Source organism: Phycodurus eques, chromosome 20 (genome assembly GCF_024500275.1).
Source record: "Phycodurus eques isolate BA_2022a chromosome 20, UOR_Pequ_1.1, whole genome shotgun sequence".
Taxonomy (NCBI): Eukaryota; Metazoa; Chordata; class Actinopteri; order Syngnathiformes; family Syngnathidae; genus Phycodurus; species Phycodurus eques.
The window spans coordinates 1,819,249-1,837,305 of NC_084544.1; the positions used below are offsets into that span (position 1 = coordinate 1,819,249).

An 18,057-nucleotide genomic window follows, 5' to 3' on the forward strand; every position below is an offset into this window, starting at 1 on the left:
GACGTGCCCGGGAGGCATCCGAATCAGATGCCCCAGCCACCTCATCTGGCTCTGGGGAGGTTAAAAAAAAAAATAAAAAAAAAAACGCAATCCCCTAGTTGCTGAACTGTGAGTATGTGGGGGTCCACTGTATACCCACTTAGCCCAATAAGTCCAATATATCTAGCTCTACTACGTTTCTATTGATCTAATCCATCTTTCTGTCTTGATCTGTGAGTCATAGCCGTTTGTGTTGTTGCTACATGTCATGCTTTTCATTTCCTAGTGCGATGCACCGAACCACCGCAAGAGGGAGACAAAGCCCAAAGAAAAGTGCAGTTTGTTCCTCTTTTGAGCGGCTCAAGTGGGCGTAACGTCCCAAACGCGACCCCCTGCGGCGAAAACTCACTTAGAAACTTTTCTATTGCTTTTAGTCCACTTGCAACCAGACAACGGATGCTGTTGTCGTGACGTCACCAGCATCCAGAGTCTACTATTGGTCATTAATCAACAATGTGTTGCGCAAAAAGCGGAAATGTGTGTGCGTGTGATCGGCTAGTGGCGCCATCTCCCTCCCGTGCGCGCTCCGGGCTGCGGTGGGTTGGACCGTTGCTGTTCGTTTTCCGGTCCAGCTTGCGCGCGCGCACGCACGCACGCACGCTCACGTCGAAAAGTTGCGCAGCAGCTGAGCAAGTGGACGCCCGGCTTCACAGGCGACGACATCCCGCTGGTAAGAAACATTTTGACTTTTATGGAGTTCCTGATTACTGATTCATTTTAAAGACTTCGTTTGGCTTTTACTTCCCAAAAAACATCAGGAATCGCTTGCATAATACTTCAAAATCGGAATTTGGTGTGTTTCCTGTGTTGTTTGGTGCGCCGTGGATTGTTGTTTTCGGGTTTAAAATTAGGTAGAAGTCCGATATGAAGTGGATCTGCAGTTCCCAAAGAGGCCGTGCCGTTCCCAGATATTCCCACTGTGTGTGTGTGTGTGTGTGTGTGTGTGTGTGTGTGTTAGCCGTGTTTTTGGAGCCTCAAGGGCTTTTGTTACTAGTTGTATTTAGGGTAGAAGTCTGGCATGAAATTGGTATGAAGATCCCAAACAGGCCCAGATGTTCTCACTGTGCATTCGTGTGTGTGTGTGTGTGTGTGTGTTCTGCTTCATTTGGTGACCCATACGTTGTTGTGTTAGTTTTATTCAAGATAAAGGTCACGTTGATATGAAGTTCCCAAACAGGCTCCGATGTTCCCGGTTTGTGTGTGGGTGTGTGTGTGTGTGTGTGTTTTTTTTTTTTTTGTGGTGCGTCATGGATTTTTGTTATTAGTTTCATTTCGGGTAGAAGTAAGCATGTTCAATAGCATTCCCCCCCCAAGTACGAGTATTTACTCGAGTACTCACCAATACTGAGTACCGATACCACTGGGAAAATTGCAATGGACAACGATGACATAATTGTGAGCAAAGACCTTTCGTTCCTTGTGACGCACATGACGATTCGCCGATGTGTGAGAGCGCCAATATTGGCGAGGGGGATGTCGGATTTTTGGGCCTTAAGTATCGACGACGGGTATCGGCAGCTTTCACGAATACCCGGTACCTTGAAATCAGGCCGGTATCGGCTCGATACCGACACCTTCTGTCGGTACTTGCTCGTCTCTAGTTAGAAGTCGGCTATTAAGTGGATATGAAGTTCCCAAACGGGCGCTGATGTTCTCACTGTGCATTCGTGTGAGATGTCGCAGAGTCACTTCGGAATGCCGACTGAGTGACATGTAGACAAAAAAAAGGAAGTTGAAGTGAGCGAAAATACCCATAATGACTCAGTATTAAACAGCAAAGTTGAAAGGTGAAGCGGGGATCGGTCGCCACTGAATCACTGAAAATTCCCACGCGGGAAGACGCCCGGGACGGCGTTCCCATCTCGCTCGGTGCCGCAGCCGTCTCGGAATGTTTCCGTGCCAGGGAGGAAGGAAGGAGGGGAGGAAGCGCGGGCGGCTGGGCCGCGCCGGTCATCCTCGCGGCCTTCCTCGGAAATCAGGCGGACGTCACACCTGTCCGCTGTCTGGCGGTTACCGTGGCAACCGGCCTCCGCAATACTTTGGAATGTCGAAGGATGTGACGACATGGTGCGGAAACAGGCCTTTTCCCTGACAACCCGTTCTTCGCCCTTCGGTGTGTGCCTCTCTGTAAATGCGTGTGTGTGTAAGCCTTCCCATTGTCCTGCCATCCTGCACACCCGCACTCCGCATCCTGCCGGGGCTTCCTGGGAATGTGCGAGTGAGGCGAGGTTAGAAAAAAAGAGAAACAACTCGAGAAAGCGGGAAAGTGCACAAGTCGGTAGTGTACGTCGGAATTGCGCGTTCGTGTGTGTCGAATTCCCCAGCGCAAGCAGCTTATCTGCACGGGAAAAGGGTGTGTCGCTCAGATTCGGGTGTTTTGCGGACACGATTTATGTGAGCGCGCGGCACAAGCTGATGCTTATTAATAGTAAGAATTCAAGCTGTCGGTTTTATGGCCAAATGGCCGCTTCCGACCAAAACGGCAGCCTTGCTGTGTCTTTTGGCGCGTGGCTTCTTGAGACTTTTTGGGTGGCTCTTCTCCTGTTAGACATGTCTACCAAATTTCGAGTTGCTCAGTGCAACTGGCTTCAGGGGCTCAATTCTTTTGAATTCTAGCGGGTGCTACCGAGCCAAAATGGTTGCGTTCAAGCAAATGGCCGACTTCCTTTGGATTTTCAGGCGGGGCTTTGCGAAACCTTTTCTGTGGGTCTGCCCCCGTTTGACACGCCTACCGAACTTCACGGGGCTTCGGGGGCGGAAGGATTCAAGTGCGGGGCCTCCATCGGTAACTTCTTTTTACGCTTGTTTGACAAATAGCAATTGTGTGTGCGTGCGCAAGTGTATGAAGGGTGGCCTGCGTTTCCAGGAAAAAGGGGGAGCCATCAGATCAGTGGACAGGAAGTGTCAACATGGCTAACTTCCTGTTCCTCCCCTGATGTTGGACCTGATAGTGTGTGTGTGTGTGTGTGTGTGCGTGTGCGTGAGAGTACGAGTATTTTGAGTGTAAATTTTTAGCGGCCTTGTTTTTCATATTTCTGAAAAGGACACACACTGGCCATTTCATTAGGTACACCATTTTGATCATTTGATTATAAGTAATGAACTGTTGAAAAAAAAAAAAAAAATGTATGATACATGTGAAATTGTTTAATTATTTTTTTTGTGTACTTACAATAAATCAATCATTTGCGCCCCAGGGCGGAAACGCGCCACAAATCAAGCGACACAGGTGACCCACCAACTTTTACTCATCATTACTGATGATCCCGCTCATCTAAAAATAGCTTTGATTTGATGCCACCGTTCTTTTTCCGCATATCGCAGCGCTGACTTTGAATCGCCGGCCGCTTCGTTTTCGAGCATTATTTTCCCTGTCAGGGCAGCAGAATTGGCTCGCAGGTGTACCTAATCAAGTGCCCGTTGGCGTGAGGCAACGGTCTCGGTGTAACTTTTAACACGCTCCCCCCCCCCACGTAAAAACATGGGCAGGTTATTTCACCACACGCTCAACTATTGACAAGCGAGTATGACACAGGCGTCCTTTTTTCGAAACGGCGAAAGGCTGAAAAGAGGATGTGGCTAACCTTGCGTCTGACTCTCTTTTCTCTCGCCCCGCTCGTCTGTAACTTCTTCTTCTTCTTGTCCTCCTCCGACGCCGACGTTTTGTCTCCGTGCGGCGGCTGCAGCGGCGATGCTGACCGCCAGATGATCTGACGCGAGAAGAAGAGAAGACATCAGGTGAGGAAAACGTTCTCGTTTCCACCTGCACCTCGAGCACGATGCAGGACCTGTTCAAAATGGACACTTTAACACAAAATGGACACAAGTCACAGTACTAGGGGTAATCATAGAAGTAGTAGTAGCATTGCTGGTAGTGCCACTGGTGGTGGTGGTGGTCGTCGTAATGATGGTAACTAGTAGCAGTGGTTCTCGTGCAAGAAGTAGTAAAAGTGGAGGTATTAGTATGAGTAGTGTGTATTCCTACTGTCAGAGCAGAGTACTAGAAGTCATAGTTGTCGTACTAATAGTGGTAGAAACGGTAGTATAAGTAGCAGTAGCAGTACTAGTAGTGTCAAAGGTGTCACTGGTAGTAGTAGAAGTACTGTTATAGCAGAGCGCTAAAAAAAAACTACCAGAATTACTGCCCAGAGTAATAATAATAGTAGTAGTAGTAATAGTCGTGTGTATGCCGACTGTACAGGAACTGGAAGTTAAGTAGTTGTACTATGAGATGTGGTAATCATACAAATAGTGTTCATACTGTGGTAGTGGTAATGCTGTCAGAGCAGAGTAGTAGTTGAAGACCTACCCACAGTTGTCATCAGAAACAAAACAAGTGTCCATCTAAGTCGTACTAGGAGTACTGCTCGTCACGCGTGTACCTAATGAAGTGGCCGGCCGTTCCTCGCGCAGACGCCGTCCGTCCGTCCGTCCGTGTCGCGAGCGAGCGTCCACGATGGGTTGCGCTTGCTGCAAGCAGAAGAAGTCGGCCAAACCGGAAGCGTCCGCCTTGACCGGCGGCGCCGACGCTTCCGCGCCGTCGCTAGGCGACGCCGACGGCGCCTCGTCGTCGTCGGCGGCGGCCGGCGCGGCGCAGGGGCGCTACTGTCCGGACCCCACGCAGGCCATACCGGACTTCAACAAGGGATTCTCCGGCGGCGCCGTCTTCCCCAACTCCAACACGCAACACTGGAACGCCGGAGTCACGAGTACGCACATTTTCCCGCTTTCAACTGCAGATTCTGTGTTATGAGTAATGCGATGCACCAACAAAAATACATATTTTGTCAATTTAAGCTTATGCGACTCTGAAACAAACAAAAGGCAACGAAAACCCTGACTTGCCATCGAAAGTCTTCCGTGAGTGTGCAACTAGCGGATGTTCCTTGTTTTGTCGGCGGGGGGCGCTACAGGCGGCGGCGTGACGCTCTTCATCGCGCTGTACGGCTACGACGCTCGCACGGAGGACGATCTGACCTTCCAGAAGGGGGAGAAGTTTCAGATCATCAACAACACGTAAGCGCTTCACCGATCGCCACTTGAACTCGTCACGTGACCGAGCTTGCGACTCACGTCGCTCGCGTATCGAATCAAGTTTGTGACCTCTTTTTCATAATAAACGCCCATTTATTGTACGCAACAATACGACGCACTGCTTTTTATCAAATGTTATTCCTGTACTACTGTAGTATTTGTGTTGGATGTGTGCCTTTAAGTGGCGTGGCCTAGTGAGCGACTAGGCCACGCTGGCGTCGGTGACTCTGAGCGTGAGGGTCTGGGCGTGAGCAGGGGTTTACAGCAGGTCCTTCTCCTTTTGTATTTGTATGTTTAACAGTTGGGCTCTCCTTGCCCACGTGCCAGGGCATCGCAGTACCTTAACTGCCACGTGTTTTGGGAGCATTTTCATCCCTCACGACACTAAGCCAATAATCGACCCCGTGAGTCCAAAAACACTCCTTGACTTGTCTCTAGGGATACTGGCCATCCGTCACTCCAGATTTAACTTCATAAATAAGCAGAACGGCCAATTAAACGTCAAACAAAGCGAATTACACGTTGCTTAACCGAACTTTGCCGCTTGATGGGGAACAGCATTGATATAATTATCGACCTTTAATCAACTTAGATTTGAACACCAACAGTTGCAACCCAAAAACAGAGACGGCTCCAGCGATCCGCGGATTTAAAAAAAAAAAAAAAAAAAAAAAAAAATTCAAAATTTCAATTTATTTTCCCTTTTTTTTTTTTTCCTTTTTTGGGGAACCAACCCAAAAAAAATGCGTATTTGTGGTTTAGCCCCGCCCATTCAAGAATTTTCTGGGTTGAAAAAAATATTTTGTGTTTGTTTTTTTCCCCCACACGATTATAATGCCTGCCAATTATCCGTGGAATTTCGCTATACGCGGTCTGGCCCGGTCCCTATCCCCGGCATATATTCTTTATCCTCTGTGAAAAGCGGCTAATATTATTGTAGCGTATTTGCGTCGGTCTTCTTCTGCGTTTCATCAACTCTGTGTTTCATGTCTGTATGTATTATATTGCCATACTCTGGTGATCAAGGTGCACACACCAGACACACAATTCCCTTTTAATTACCGCATGAAATCATAATGCACAAACTTATTACAAATTATTTACATTCTAATCAATGTCATTACTGTATGTTTTTGATGATGTGTAACATTTTCATAACTGTACAGTGCTATTTTTCCTATTTTGTTGGTGTTTTTTTTGAGGTGCTGGAACGGATTAATAGCATCTCCATTCATTTCAATGGGGAAAGCTGCTTTTCGATAGGAGTGTTTTGCGTTTCACTTGCAAATTCTCAAAGCGCAAAAACAATTTGATGGTTGGCTGCTCTTGATTGCAGCGAAGGCGACTGGTGGGAGGCTCGTTCGTTGGACACGGGCAACGCCGGATACATCCCGTCCAACTACGTCGCTCCGGTCGACTCCATACAGGCCGAGGAGTGAGTATGCGCACACGCGTGCGCACACCGGGGAGGTCAGGTTGGGCGTGTGTGTGTGTGTGTGTGTGTGTGTGTGTGCGTGCGTGCGTGAGAGAGAGAAACAGAGACCAGATGTTGCTATGGCGACAGGTGGTATTTCGGAAAGATGGGGAGGAAGGATGCGGAACGGCAACTGCTGGGCCACGGCAACCAGAGGGGGACTTTTCTCATCCGCGAGAGCGAAACCACCAAAGGTTGAGTGACCGCGCACACACACACACACGCACACACACACACGCACACGCCCACACACTTGCTCAAAACTTACACAGGAGCACATACACCTGCACATCCTTGTGAGATCTTTGTTAGCTACATCGGAGGGTCCAAATATTCGAAACGGCTCTCGGTATGGTCCGGTGCACTTCGACATTATGGATGCAAACCACAACGACAATCATAACCACATTGCTACATGCACAACTAGGATAGTAACGATGAAAATTGAATTTGAATTTTGAGGTTAAGTTGCTTTCGATTACGTACCAGCGTACGCTGCCAAAATAAATCAGCCAAAAGTTCCAGCAACAACCAGCAAGTTGTTAGCAAGTTGAAAGGTTTGATGCAAAATGTAAGGAGTTTTTTTAAATTTTTATTTTGCAGAACAAAAAAGTCGGACAGAATGTTGAGAGACAGGCTTTTCATTGGTCACTTTGCTCAGATGTATAGTGTAATTTAGACATTTTCATTTGATATATATTATCAGTTATTTATATTTACTTCTTTTTAAATTCAAAATGTTCCCCATTTTTATGTATTGTTTTTTTTAAAGTGATCTTTTCATTATTATATTTATTTTGTAAGTATTATGTATTTTTTAATTGTATTATCTTATTTTATCCATTATATTCTTTAGTTTTAGATATCAATTATGTTATTTAAAAAAAAATATTTCAAATATCATTTAATCATTATTTTGATATTATAATTGATTTATTTGATTATATGTTTGTATATATATATATATATATATATATATACACACACACACGTTTTTTTGTATTATATATTTTTATTGTACTTATTTTATTCCATTTTTTTATATTCTTGGATCTGCTTTTAGCTTTCGATGTCATTTAGTATTGAATTATGGTTCAATTTGTATTATTGTTCATTGATTGTATATATTTTTGGTATCTATTTCTCTCGCCTTTTTTATGGAAGTATTTTTAGCCGCGCGGCAAACGAGCCAAGTAAGAATTGAACTTGTCAGCGACGGGACTCTAATCTTGTGGCGCGGGATCCCTGAAATTGCGTCTCGTCCTTTTTCGGGGCGCGGCAGGCGCTTACTCGCTGTCCATCCGCGACTGGGACGACAACAAGGGAGACCACGTGAAGCACTATAAGATCCGCAAGCTGGACAACGGCGGCTACTACATCACCACCCGGTCTCAGTTTGACACCGTGCAGCAGCTGGTGACGCACTACACAGGTACCGCTCGCAACTTGTTGGAACCGTTTGAAGTTTCTGCTTTTAGTTGACGTTCTTTGGATCGTTCGCCTCATTGTTCTCTGTTTGTTGCTCCCGAAGTCAAGCGTTGACTTTTCGTGACGCTCGTTTGTGCGGAGGTGACCAAAAAGCAGGAACAAAACAAGTGCGATTCTGTGTGCCCAAGCAAACATGTTTTGCTTCCTTTTCCCTTCATGTGTTTTCTTTTTCTACTTCCTGCGTGCTGTCCCTCCCCCGCCTGGCTCAGAACGAGCGGCGGGGCTGTGCTGCCGCCTGATTGGCAGCTGCAAGCGGGGCATGCCCAAGCTGGCCGACCTATCGGTGAAGACCAAGGACATGTGGGAGATTCCCCGCGAATCCCTGCAGCTGATTAAAAAGTTGGGCAACGGCCAGTTTGGAGAAGTTTGGATGGGTAGGACGCATGGGGAGGTGTCGTGCCGGGCGGGGAAGGGAGGGGCTGGGGCTGGGGCGAGGGGTGGATGAGGGTTTGGGGGCGATTGTCGGGGGTCCCGGTAGAAGCAGACCTGGATTGAATCAAGAAGAGAAAATAGAAACGGCTTTCGTTGCGTCGTGTTGTGTTTATGAACATGGTAAACTATGGGACAAAAGCTTCATGGGACAAAAGTATTGGGACAAGCATGGACGTCTCGAGATCAACAACAAAACATCATATTCAGATGCGTATCGAATCATTTCTATTCACATAAGTTATCGGTGCATTAAATGTCGATATTGCTGTTTTTCACTTTTTCTATCCAACATAAATCTACAGTATGATGATCGATTTCTTCCGATATCGCTGTATCGCAATCCTACCGTTATCGTCAACGAAATACTACGATAGAATAGTCCCGCTGTGACCTTAGTTACAATGCAATGCGATTCCATACAATATCATGCACTCAAATTACGATATAATACGATACGAAGTCATTCCCTCCAATTACGGCGTGATACTTTTACAAAGTGTATGAAGTGATATCAGAATCAGAATCATCTTTATTTGCCAAGTGTGTCCAAAACACACAAGGAATTTGTCTCCGGTCGTTGGAGCCGCTCTAGTACGACAGACGGTCAATTTACAGAACACTTTGGGGACATAAAGACATTGACAAAAAAACAATTGTGCAAAAAGATGCAGAGTCCTCGAGCACTTAGAGCAGTTCGAACGACTAATATTGCAATAGTCCGGCGCAATGACCGTTGTGCAAAGGGCGCCGAGACTTCAAGGAGCGGATGCGGTTTAAAGTGACGAGTAGTGCGATCATCTGGGACAATGTCGGTTGTGCAAATGTTACAGATACTCCTCAATCGGTGTGCAAATGGAGCAGATGCTACTCTGGCATGAGTGGCCAGTATATGCAAATAGTGCAGCATGGCGAGACAACTACAGTGAGTGCACGAGTAATATAATAATTGGCCCCACAGAAATGTGACAACCAACTCAAGTCAAAAAATTGCCAGCTTGTTGTAATGGAATTATAGGTTAGGTGTTTAAGAAGTTGATCGCAAGAGGGAAGAAGCTGTCGGAATGTCTACTAGTTCTAGTTTGCGTCGATCGGTAGCGCCTACCTGAGGGAAGGAGCCGGAAGAGCCGGCGACCGGGGTGCGGACGGTCCGAGAGGATTTCGCGCGCCCTTGTCTTAGTTCTGGCAGCGTGCGAGTCCTCAATGGCGGGTAGGGGGGTACCGACAATCCTTTCAGCAGTTTGGATTGTCCGTCGCAGTCGGAGTTTGTCCTTTTTTGTAGCGGCGCCGAACCAGACTGCGATGGAAGAACACGGGACCGATTCGATGACCGCTGTGTAGAACCGTCTCAGCGGCTCCGGCGGCAGGCCGTGCTTTCTCAGAAGCCGCAGGAAGTACATCCTCCGCCGGGCCTTTTGGAGGACGGAGTCGAGGTCGGTCGCCCGCTTCGGGTCCCGAGAGATTGTAATTCCCAGGAACTCGAAGGTCTCGACGGTTGACACGAGGCGGCCGGACAACGTGAGGGGCAGCCGCGGCGAAGGACGCCTCCCGAAGTCCACGATCATCTCTACCGTCTCGAGCGCGTTCGGCTCCGGGTCGCGTCGGCCGCACCGCGGCTCCGGCCGCTCCGCTTCCCGTCGATATGCGGACTCGTCGCCGTCCTCGATGAGGCCGATGACGGCGGTGTCATCTGCAAACTTCAGGAGCTTGACAGTCGGGTTCGCCGAGGTGCGGTCGTTCGTGTAGAGAGAGAAGAGCGGCGGAGAGAGGACACGACCTCGGGGCGCCCCGGTGCTGACGCTGCGTGCGGATGAGGTGGCCTCCCCCGGCCTGACCTGCTGCGTCCTGCCCGTCAGAAAGCTGTAAATCCACTGGCAGATGGCAGGTGAGACGCTGAGCTGAAGTCCACGAACAGGATCCTCGCGTAGGTCCCTGCGCTGTCGAGGTGTTCTAGGATGAAGCGCGGTCCCGTGTCGACCGCGTCATCCGCAGACCTGTTCGCTCGGTAGGCAAACTGCAGGGGGTCCGGCGGGGGACCTGTGACACTCTCGAGGTGGTCCGGCACGAGACGTTCAAAGGACTTCGTGACCGCAGATGTCAAAGCGACAGGCCTGTAGTCATTCAGACCAGAGATTGCAGGTTTCTTGGGGACTGGAATGACGGTGGAGCGTTTGAAGCAGGATGGAACTTCGCACATTTCCAAAGATCTGTTGAAGATCTGAGTGAAGACTGGAGCGAGCTGGTCCGCGCAGACTTTGAGGCAGGATGGGGACACGTGGTCCGGTCCTGCCGCTTTGTTAATCTTCTGTTGTTTGAAGATGCGTCTCACATCCTGTTCGTGGATGGTTAACGCGGAAGTCAGAGGTGCGGTTGCGGTCGCGGGTGCGGCCGGGCGGGTGTGTGGAGTGAAACTGTCCTTTTCAAATCCGCAGTAGAAGGTATTCAAGTCGTCGGCTAGTGTGCTATTGTTCTCAGCTTGGGGGGATCGTCGCTTGGACTTAGTCAGCGATTGGAATGCACGCCAGACTGATTTTGAGTCGTTCGCGCTCAACTGTTCTTCAATCATGACGCGACACGGTAAGATGCGATACGAAGCGTATCACTTCAATTGCAACGTGACACAATTCAATATAACACGATTCACACCAATTGCAATGCGATATGATGCAATACTGTGATATGACGCAATGTCACACAATGCAATACAATGGGGTACGACATGGAAATATGCAATATCGTTTACTCCAAATACAGTACCATAGGATACGAAACGATACAAATACGATGCAAAACAAAACGTTATAATACGACATTTAGGATATGATGCCGTTCACTTCATTTATTCGGTACGATACAATATCATACCATTCACGCCAATTACGATGCGATACGATACGAAATTGATCCACTCCAATTGCGAAGCGGTACAGATGTGACGTGTTACGGCGCAATACGACGTGATGCGATAAGATACGATCCCCGACAATTACAACGGGATACGATATTTATAAGATACGACGCGGTTCACTCCAATTATGACGCAACGCAATACTATATGATATATACTGTAATTCGATTCACGCCAATTACGATACGATACAATTCGTCTTCTTCAAATACATATTCAGGTATCGCCATATAGCCTCATATTCTCCCAGTGCCACTGTATCGTCACACAAGCTATTCGCTACTTTTCACTTCCTCTTTTGCGGGGCGTCCCCGTGTCCCAATACTTTTTTTTTTTTTGGTCACGCATAATGATATTTGGACTACTTTTGAAAAACGTGCATCCAGGTGTGCACGGCCGGACCCTTCGCCCTCTGTCGCCGCCGTCGTCGTCGTCGCATGCGCATGTACCATCATCGTCTCACCTGCCCCCCTTGTCACCCTTCCTCCCGTCCCTCCATCACTCTACCACTCCATGCATCCCTCCATCCCAAGACACTAACGACGGGCTGTGCTACTACCTGACCAAGGCCTGCCCCAACTGCACGCCGCTCACCGTGGGCCTGGGCCGGGACGCCTGGGAGGTGGCCCGGTCCATGCTGTCCCTGCAGAGGAAGTTGGGACACGGCTGCTTTGGGGACGTGTGGATGGGTGAGAGTCCGCAAAAAAAAAACCAAACAAACAAAAACAAAAAACGCAATCGACCCGCGTGGCTTTGTCCTCTGCAAAAGTCTTCGGCGACCACCCGTTTTGTTGTTGTAATGACCCGTTTTCACAGCACCTCGGTTCTAATATCGTCAAATGCGTAGCATAAATACACGTTCACTTCATTTAGTCCTTTACAGAGCGAGGAAGCGCACGACATAAACCTTCACTCGCTTAATGCTAACACAGAATGCAAAACGTTGTCGGCAGGCGAGCGAAACTGGCATCAATGCTGCGGTCGTTACACCCTTTAAGCGACGGATATTCGAACACGTGCACATATGCAATAAAGCAATACTCGCAGGCATATATTCTTTAGCTTCTGCGAAAAATGACTGATGTAATATACAGTTTAGTGACGCCGTGAAATCGAAGTGTAATATTTCTGTATTCTACTGCCTCCTGGTGGCCAAAGTGCGCAGCCCAGAACCAGGCCCTGTTGAATTCGAGCATTAAATCATGATGCCAAAACCGTTCAAATCTTTACGTTCCATTTAATTATCTTCATACTGTATTTTTGTAAAGTACAAAAGACGACGTTTTAGTTGTTGTTGTTTTTTCCACTCAAAAGAAAAGCGCAAAATCCTTTATTTAGGTATAACTAAAAGCAAAGTATAGTATAGTGGTAAACCCTGAACATATTTCAATTAAAAAATAGTAGCTTAACAAGTCATAATAAATACATAAATAATAACAACAATTTGGAAGTAAAAACAAATGATTTCACTGTTTATTTCTTGGCTTTGAAATTTTGAATTCCCAAATATTCTGCGGCATCGAAACATGGAATATTCCGAATATAATAATCGCTCACTACCACAATCTTACGACTGTGAAATTAGCAAGGGATTTCATTCAATGTAACTGATTTAAAATTAAAAAATACAAACTGGAGCAGTTTTAATTGTGTTGATGAAGGCACTAAGAAATAATTACTGTGTTTACAACAAATGTAGTGGTGACCCAAGACTTTAGACCAGTACTTTCATTTTTTTCCCCCCCACCGGTAAATATTCTTGCGTGATTGTTGTAAAAACTCAATATTGAAATGTATTCATTTGAAAAAAATACCCGATTTGAGTTCCAATTGGTTTACAACAATTTTTCGATATTTCTTTTTTTGTGTGCGTTATTTTTAATTCCTTCGAAAACGTCTGGTTTGTCCCGGCAAGCCAGCCGAGCGCTGTCCACGTGGCTCGGGTTTTGCTTTCCACGCGTCGCAGCGTGCGCATGCGCTCGCTCGCTCGCTTCGATTTGACGCGCAAGCCGCATGCACTAAACCGACGATCCTTCACAGCCCGCGTGCGCTTCTTGACGCGGCTCGCGTGTGAATGTCAGGCATGTGGAACGGGACCACCAAGGTTGCGGTGAAGACGCTGAAGCCGGGCACCATGTCGCCCGAGGCCTTCCTGGAGGAGGCTCAGATCATGAAGAGGCTGCGCCACGACAAGCTGGTGCAGCTCTACGCCGTCGTGTCCGAGGAGCCCATCTACATCATCACCGAGTTCATGAGCCAAGGTGCGTCGCGTGCGAATGCGCGCGTCTGTGAGGCGTGCGCCTCCGTCACCGAAAACGACGCGGCACCCACGATATGAGCCTCTCCGATTACGATTGGGCGGACTCCGACGAGGGGGCGTCGTGATGCAATTCTGCACAACGCGATACAATGCGAACCATACGACTCAGTCCAATTACGACGATATCATGCGATACGATTCCATCCACTCCAATTAAAACGGTATATGATCTGATACAATACGATATGATTGACTCCAATCATGAGGCGATACAATATATTACGATACCATAAATGCGATTCTACCATTCTCTCCACTTACGATACGATTCACCCCAGTTACAATACGATCTAATGCCATATAATTCGATTCCTTCCAATTGAAACAGTACATGACATGCTACAATATAATGTGATTCTCTCCAATTACAACACGATTTGATATGGTACGATACCAGGTATTTGCTCAAATTATGATACAGGAGGATTCAGTCCGCTTCCGATAGAATTCACTCCAGTTACGATACGATATGATAGAGATTGTGTACAATGGAGTACAATACAAACAATAAAATGAATTCCAGTTATGATACAACGTGATGCAATATGATTGTATTCACAACACAATTCGCTCCGATTACGATACGATTCACTTCCGTTACGATTTGCTATAACGGGATATGATTCAAATCACTCCAATTACAACCTCACATTTGGTTATAATGTATGACGCAATCCGATAGCAAGTATTCATTCCAATTATTATTGACTACATGATTAGCTACGATGACGATGCGCTGCAATGGGATACAATGCGATATGATAGAATATAATGAGATAGAATATGAACAATGCAATTCCCTCTATGATGAGATACTTCTTCAACGCAAAATCAACGTAGCTAATTTCCTAGTTTCGGCTTAATGGAGAAACTTTTTAGTGGGTCACTTTGGATGTTTTCAATATGCGTAATCCCATAAATGAAGAATCATCACTTCCTGTCGCGCTCTCGCTTTCCAGGAAGTTTGCTGGACTTCTTAAAAGACGGCGAGGGCCAAAACCTGAAGCTCCCGCAGCTTGTGGACATGGCGGCGCAGGTCTTCGACAAAATAAGGAGATCACATCTCGTGGCAGTCCTGGCGGCGCACGCGTGACGTGTTAACGCGGGGTTTGGCGTTTCAGATCGCGGCGGGGATGGCCTACATCGAGAGGATGAACTACATCCACAGAGACCTGCGCGCCGCCAACATCCTCGTCGGAGACAACCTGGTGTGCAAGATCGCGGACTTCGGCCTGGCCAGGCTCATCGAGGACAACGAGTACACCGCCAGACAAGGTAACGCGAGCGTGTGTGTGTGTGTGTGTGTGTGTGTGTGTGCAGACAAAGATGGCAAGTCGCGTGCCAGAATGTCGCAATGATGAAGTGTTGGTTGCCTCTGTGCTCGTCGTCTATTTCCATACCCATCGGCACGTAATGTGTGATTATGAAAGCATAAACGCTGCCTTGTTGCCATGGTTGCAGGGGCCAAGTTCCCCATCAAATGGACGGCGCCGGAAGCGGCGCTGTACGGACGCTTCACCATCAAGTCGGACGTTTGGAGCTTCGGCATCCTGCTGACCGAGCTCATCACCAAGGGCCGCGTGCCCTACCCAGGTGAAAACTTTTGGACGTTTCACAACAATCTGGGAAAGGTCACTTGCTGCTTTTCGTTGAACGACCTGTGGAATGAATGATTTTGCCACACGCTTTAAATGAGGAGCAATGCAGTTCATTCACGATAGCATCTGCTATGATATTGTCCAAGCTGATACAGTGGAAGACGACACGATACAATTCATTGCAATTGCAATGCAGTACAATTACCATATGACGGCCTGCGATACGATACGTTTCAAGCCGATAATGACACAATGCGATTCACGCACTCATGATACCGGATGATACAATATCACGCAATACGATACGATTCACTCCGATTAATATGATACAATACAATTCACTCCAATTTGGATACAATGCAATACGATACGATTCACTCCAGTTACGATACTGTGATACAATACCACTCAATATGGTTTACTCCAATTACACCACACTACGATAAGATTTACTCCAATTACGATACAATTCACTTCAATTACGACACGATGCAATATGACACAATACAATCCGATACGGTGCAATACAATTGAATACGATTTGCTCCAGTTACGATACTATGCCATACAATACAACGTTATTCACTCCAATTTCAAGACAATTCGGTACAATTCACCCCACTTCCGATATGATACGATACAATACAATTCACTCCGATCACAATGCATTGCAATACGATGCGTTACGATATGAAATGATACGAGGCACTCTAATTTTGATGCGATGTGATCCGAAACTATACAATACGATATGATTCGGTCAACCATTCACGGCAAGATTTTGCTGTACGCTTCGAATGGGAAAGAGTTGTGCCATCTGGTGGACAATACGAAAGTTTGCACTCGTTAGGGTTGGATAAATGAGGGCTGGAAATGCCATTTTCAAAGGTTTTCAATTTGTAGTGCTCTTCTTATATTGGATCTCATTAGCGCAAGTGTACAGAATGTTGTCCTGTCAGTACGCCCCGTGCATGACTTCACCATTTGCCCGCCTCCTCTTCCATCCCTCCATCCTTCACCGAATCCCTCCATCCCCGGAAGGCATGAACAACCGCGAGGTGCTGGAGCAGGTGGAGCGGGGCTACCGGATGGCCTGCGCCCCGGGCTGCCCCGCCTCGCTCCACGAGCTCATGCTGCAGTGCTGGCGACGGGAGGCTGACGAGAGGCACACCTTCGAGTACCTGCAGTCCTTCCTGGAGGATTACTTCACCGCCACCGAGCCGCAGTACCAACCCGGCGAGAACCTGTGACAACGCGCACGCACAAGAACTCACGGAACAAAACAAACATTACAACAACAAGAACAACCGCTGCCTTTTCCCGCAACCTTTCGGGACGGACGAGGAATCGCGCTTGGACCTCGGCTGATCGGGCCCTGCAGTGATGTTGCTTTACTCGGTAACCATGACAACAAGGAGGACGATGTAGATGGTTGGGGAGGAGAGATGCAACATGCCACATGATCCTCTCTTCTTCCTCAGCCGCCATATTTGGTTTGTTCCATCCATTCCAGCCTCTTCGGCATCCGTCCGGACTAATCATCCTGTTTTGACAGAGCAAACATTACGAAGCATTTGTGTGTGTGTGTGTGTGTGTGTGTGTGTGTGTGTATAGATTATAACAGTGGTTCTCAAACTGAGGTCCCCAGGCAATGATTAAATGCAATAAATTATTATGTCGTGCCAATAAAACAAACTTAATAAACCAATTACTGCTCTCTAGGTTAGTTTTGGCCAGCTAAAAACTGCGAAATGATTGTGACATACAGTATCATCACGTAAATCTGACATCCCTGCATGTATACATACAAAAGGAGTATTATTACTGGAATAGATTTGTTTAAATTTTTTATCGTGAACAAAAGGTGTATTTTTTAAGAACATAGTCCTCTTTTTTTCCTTTGTAAAGGTTTGAGAACCCTGGGATTTGACGTCACAAATTCAAGAGGATTACTTGAACACATCAGTGAGTTCTGGTGTTAACAGTTTTTCCAAATCCAAGATATTTTACCTAAAGTCGTGCCGGTGAGTCAAGAGAAAGAGACAGTGAGGAATGACTTTGATATTTTAGAGGTTTTTAATTTAACACATCACAAAGACTATATCTATAGCAAAGTCAGCATTTATTCATTCATTCATTGGGAGGGCAGGATGAAAGCGCAAAAAGGGAAATGTCATACTTCTGGACTTTTTTTATTGTACCCTTTTTATGTGGACTTTAACCCTGTCATGTTTGTTGTAATAAAGATCAGATATATTTGGATACGATCTCTAATCGTTTATTTGGCTCTTTCATGTCTGGTTTTGTGTTGTCATTCTATTTTAAACTTTATTGAAAATGTTATCTTGTTTTGTAGTTCACAACACTACCGGTCAGGGCTCTTTCAAGTGTTATTTTGTGTTGTTTTTTAAAAAACTTTTTTAATAATTTGATTTACTTTGAAAACGTTATTTAATATCATTTATGGAAGTATCGTTTTGTACTTCACAACACTTCAGGGCTCATTGTAGTCTTGTTTTGCATTATTTATTTATTTTACACGTCACGGGACCACTATCGCGATACTTTGGACTGCGAAGGATGAATCGAAGGAAAACGGCGGGCGTGTCCGCCCACCACAAATTGCCTCGTGGAATTAAATACGTGTATGTTTCTCAATAGTGAAGATCTATCTATTTTTCAATTTTTTTCTCTTTCTAGCTTTCTATCTATCTATTTATCAATCTAGCTTGTCCGCTAACAAGCGCGCTAACTAGCTAGCTATTTT

General features: G+C 46.6%; 1 protein-coding gene across 3 annotated transcripts; it reads left to right on the forward strand.

Annotated features, from left to right (window-relative positions):
* The first annotated feature begins 148 nt into the window (after positions 1-148).
* Positions 149-17,552, forward strand: yrk (Yes-related kinase). 3 transcript variants are annotated; one of them, XM_061664430.1, is made up of 14 exons: positions 149-709; positions 3,726-3,777; positions 4,453-4,748; positions 4,953-5,055; positions 6,410-6,508; positions 6,638-6,741; positions 7,830-7,979; positions 8,245-8,409; positions 11,906-12,061; positions 13,454-13,633; positions 14,652-14,728; positions 14,814-14,967; positions 15,154-15,285; positions 16,332-17,552. In XM_061664430.1, the coding sequence occupies exons 3-14, from the start codon at positions 4,496-4,498 to the stop codon at positions 16,538-16,540; spliced, it is 1,782 nt and encodes a 593-aa protein (XP_061520414.1). In that variant the 5' UTR covers positions 149-709; positions 3,726-3,777; positions 4,453-4,495; the 3' UTR covers positions 16,541-17,552. The 3 variants fall into 3 exon arrangements, with proteins under 3 accessions (XP_061520414.1, XP_061520416.1, XP_061520415.1); XM_061664432.1 differs by lacking the exon at positions 8,245-8,409 and having other exon boundaries at positions 150-709; XM_061664431.1 differs by lacking the exon at positions 11,906-12,061 and having other exon boundaries at positions 153-709.
* Positions 17,553-18,057: the final 505 nt, after the last annotated feature.

Coding starts and splice junctions, on each gene's coding strand:
- yrk (XM_061664430.1), top strand. CDS start 4,496: ATGGGTTGCGCTTGCTGCAAGCAGAAGAAGTCGGCCAAACCGGAAGCG. Junction 14,968..15,153: donor CGAGTACACCGCCAGACAAG/GTAACGCGAGCG, acceptor CCATGGTTGCAG/GGGCCAAGTTCCCCATCAAA. Junction 15,286..16,331: donor GGGCCGCGTGCCCTACCCAG/GTGAAAACTTTT, acceptor CATCCCCGGAAG/GCATGAACAACCGCGAGGTG.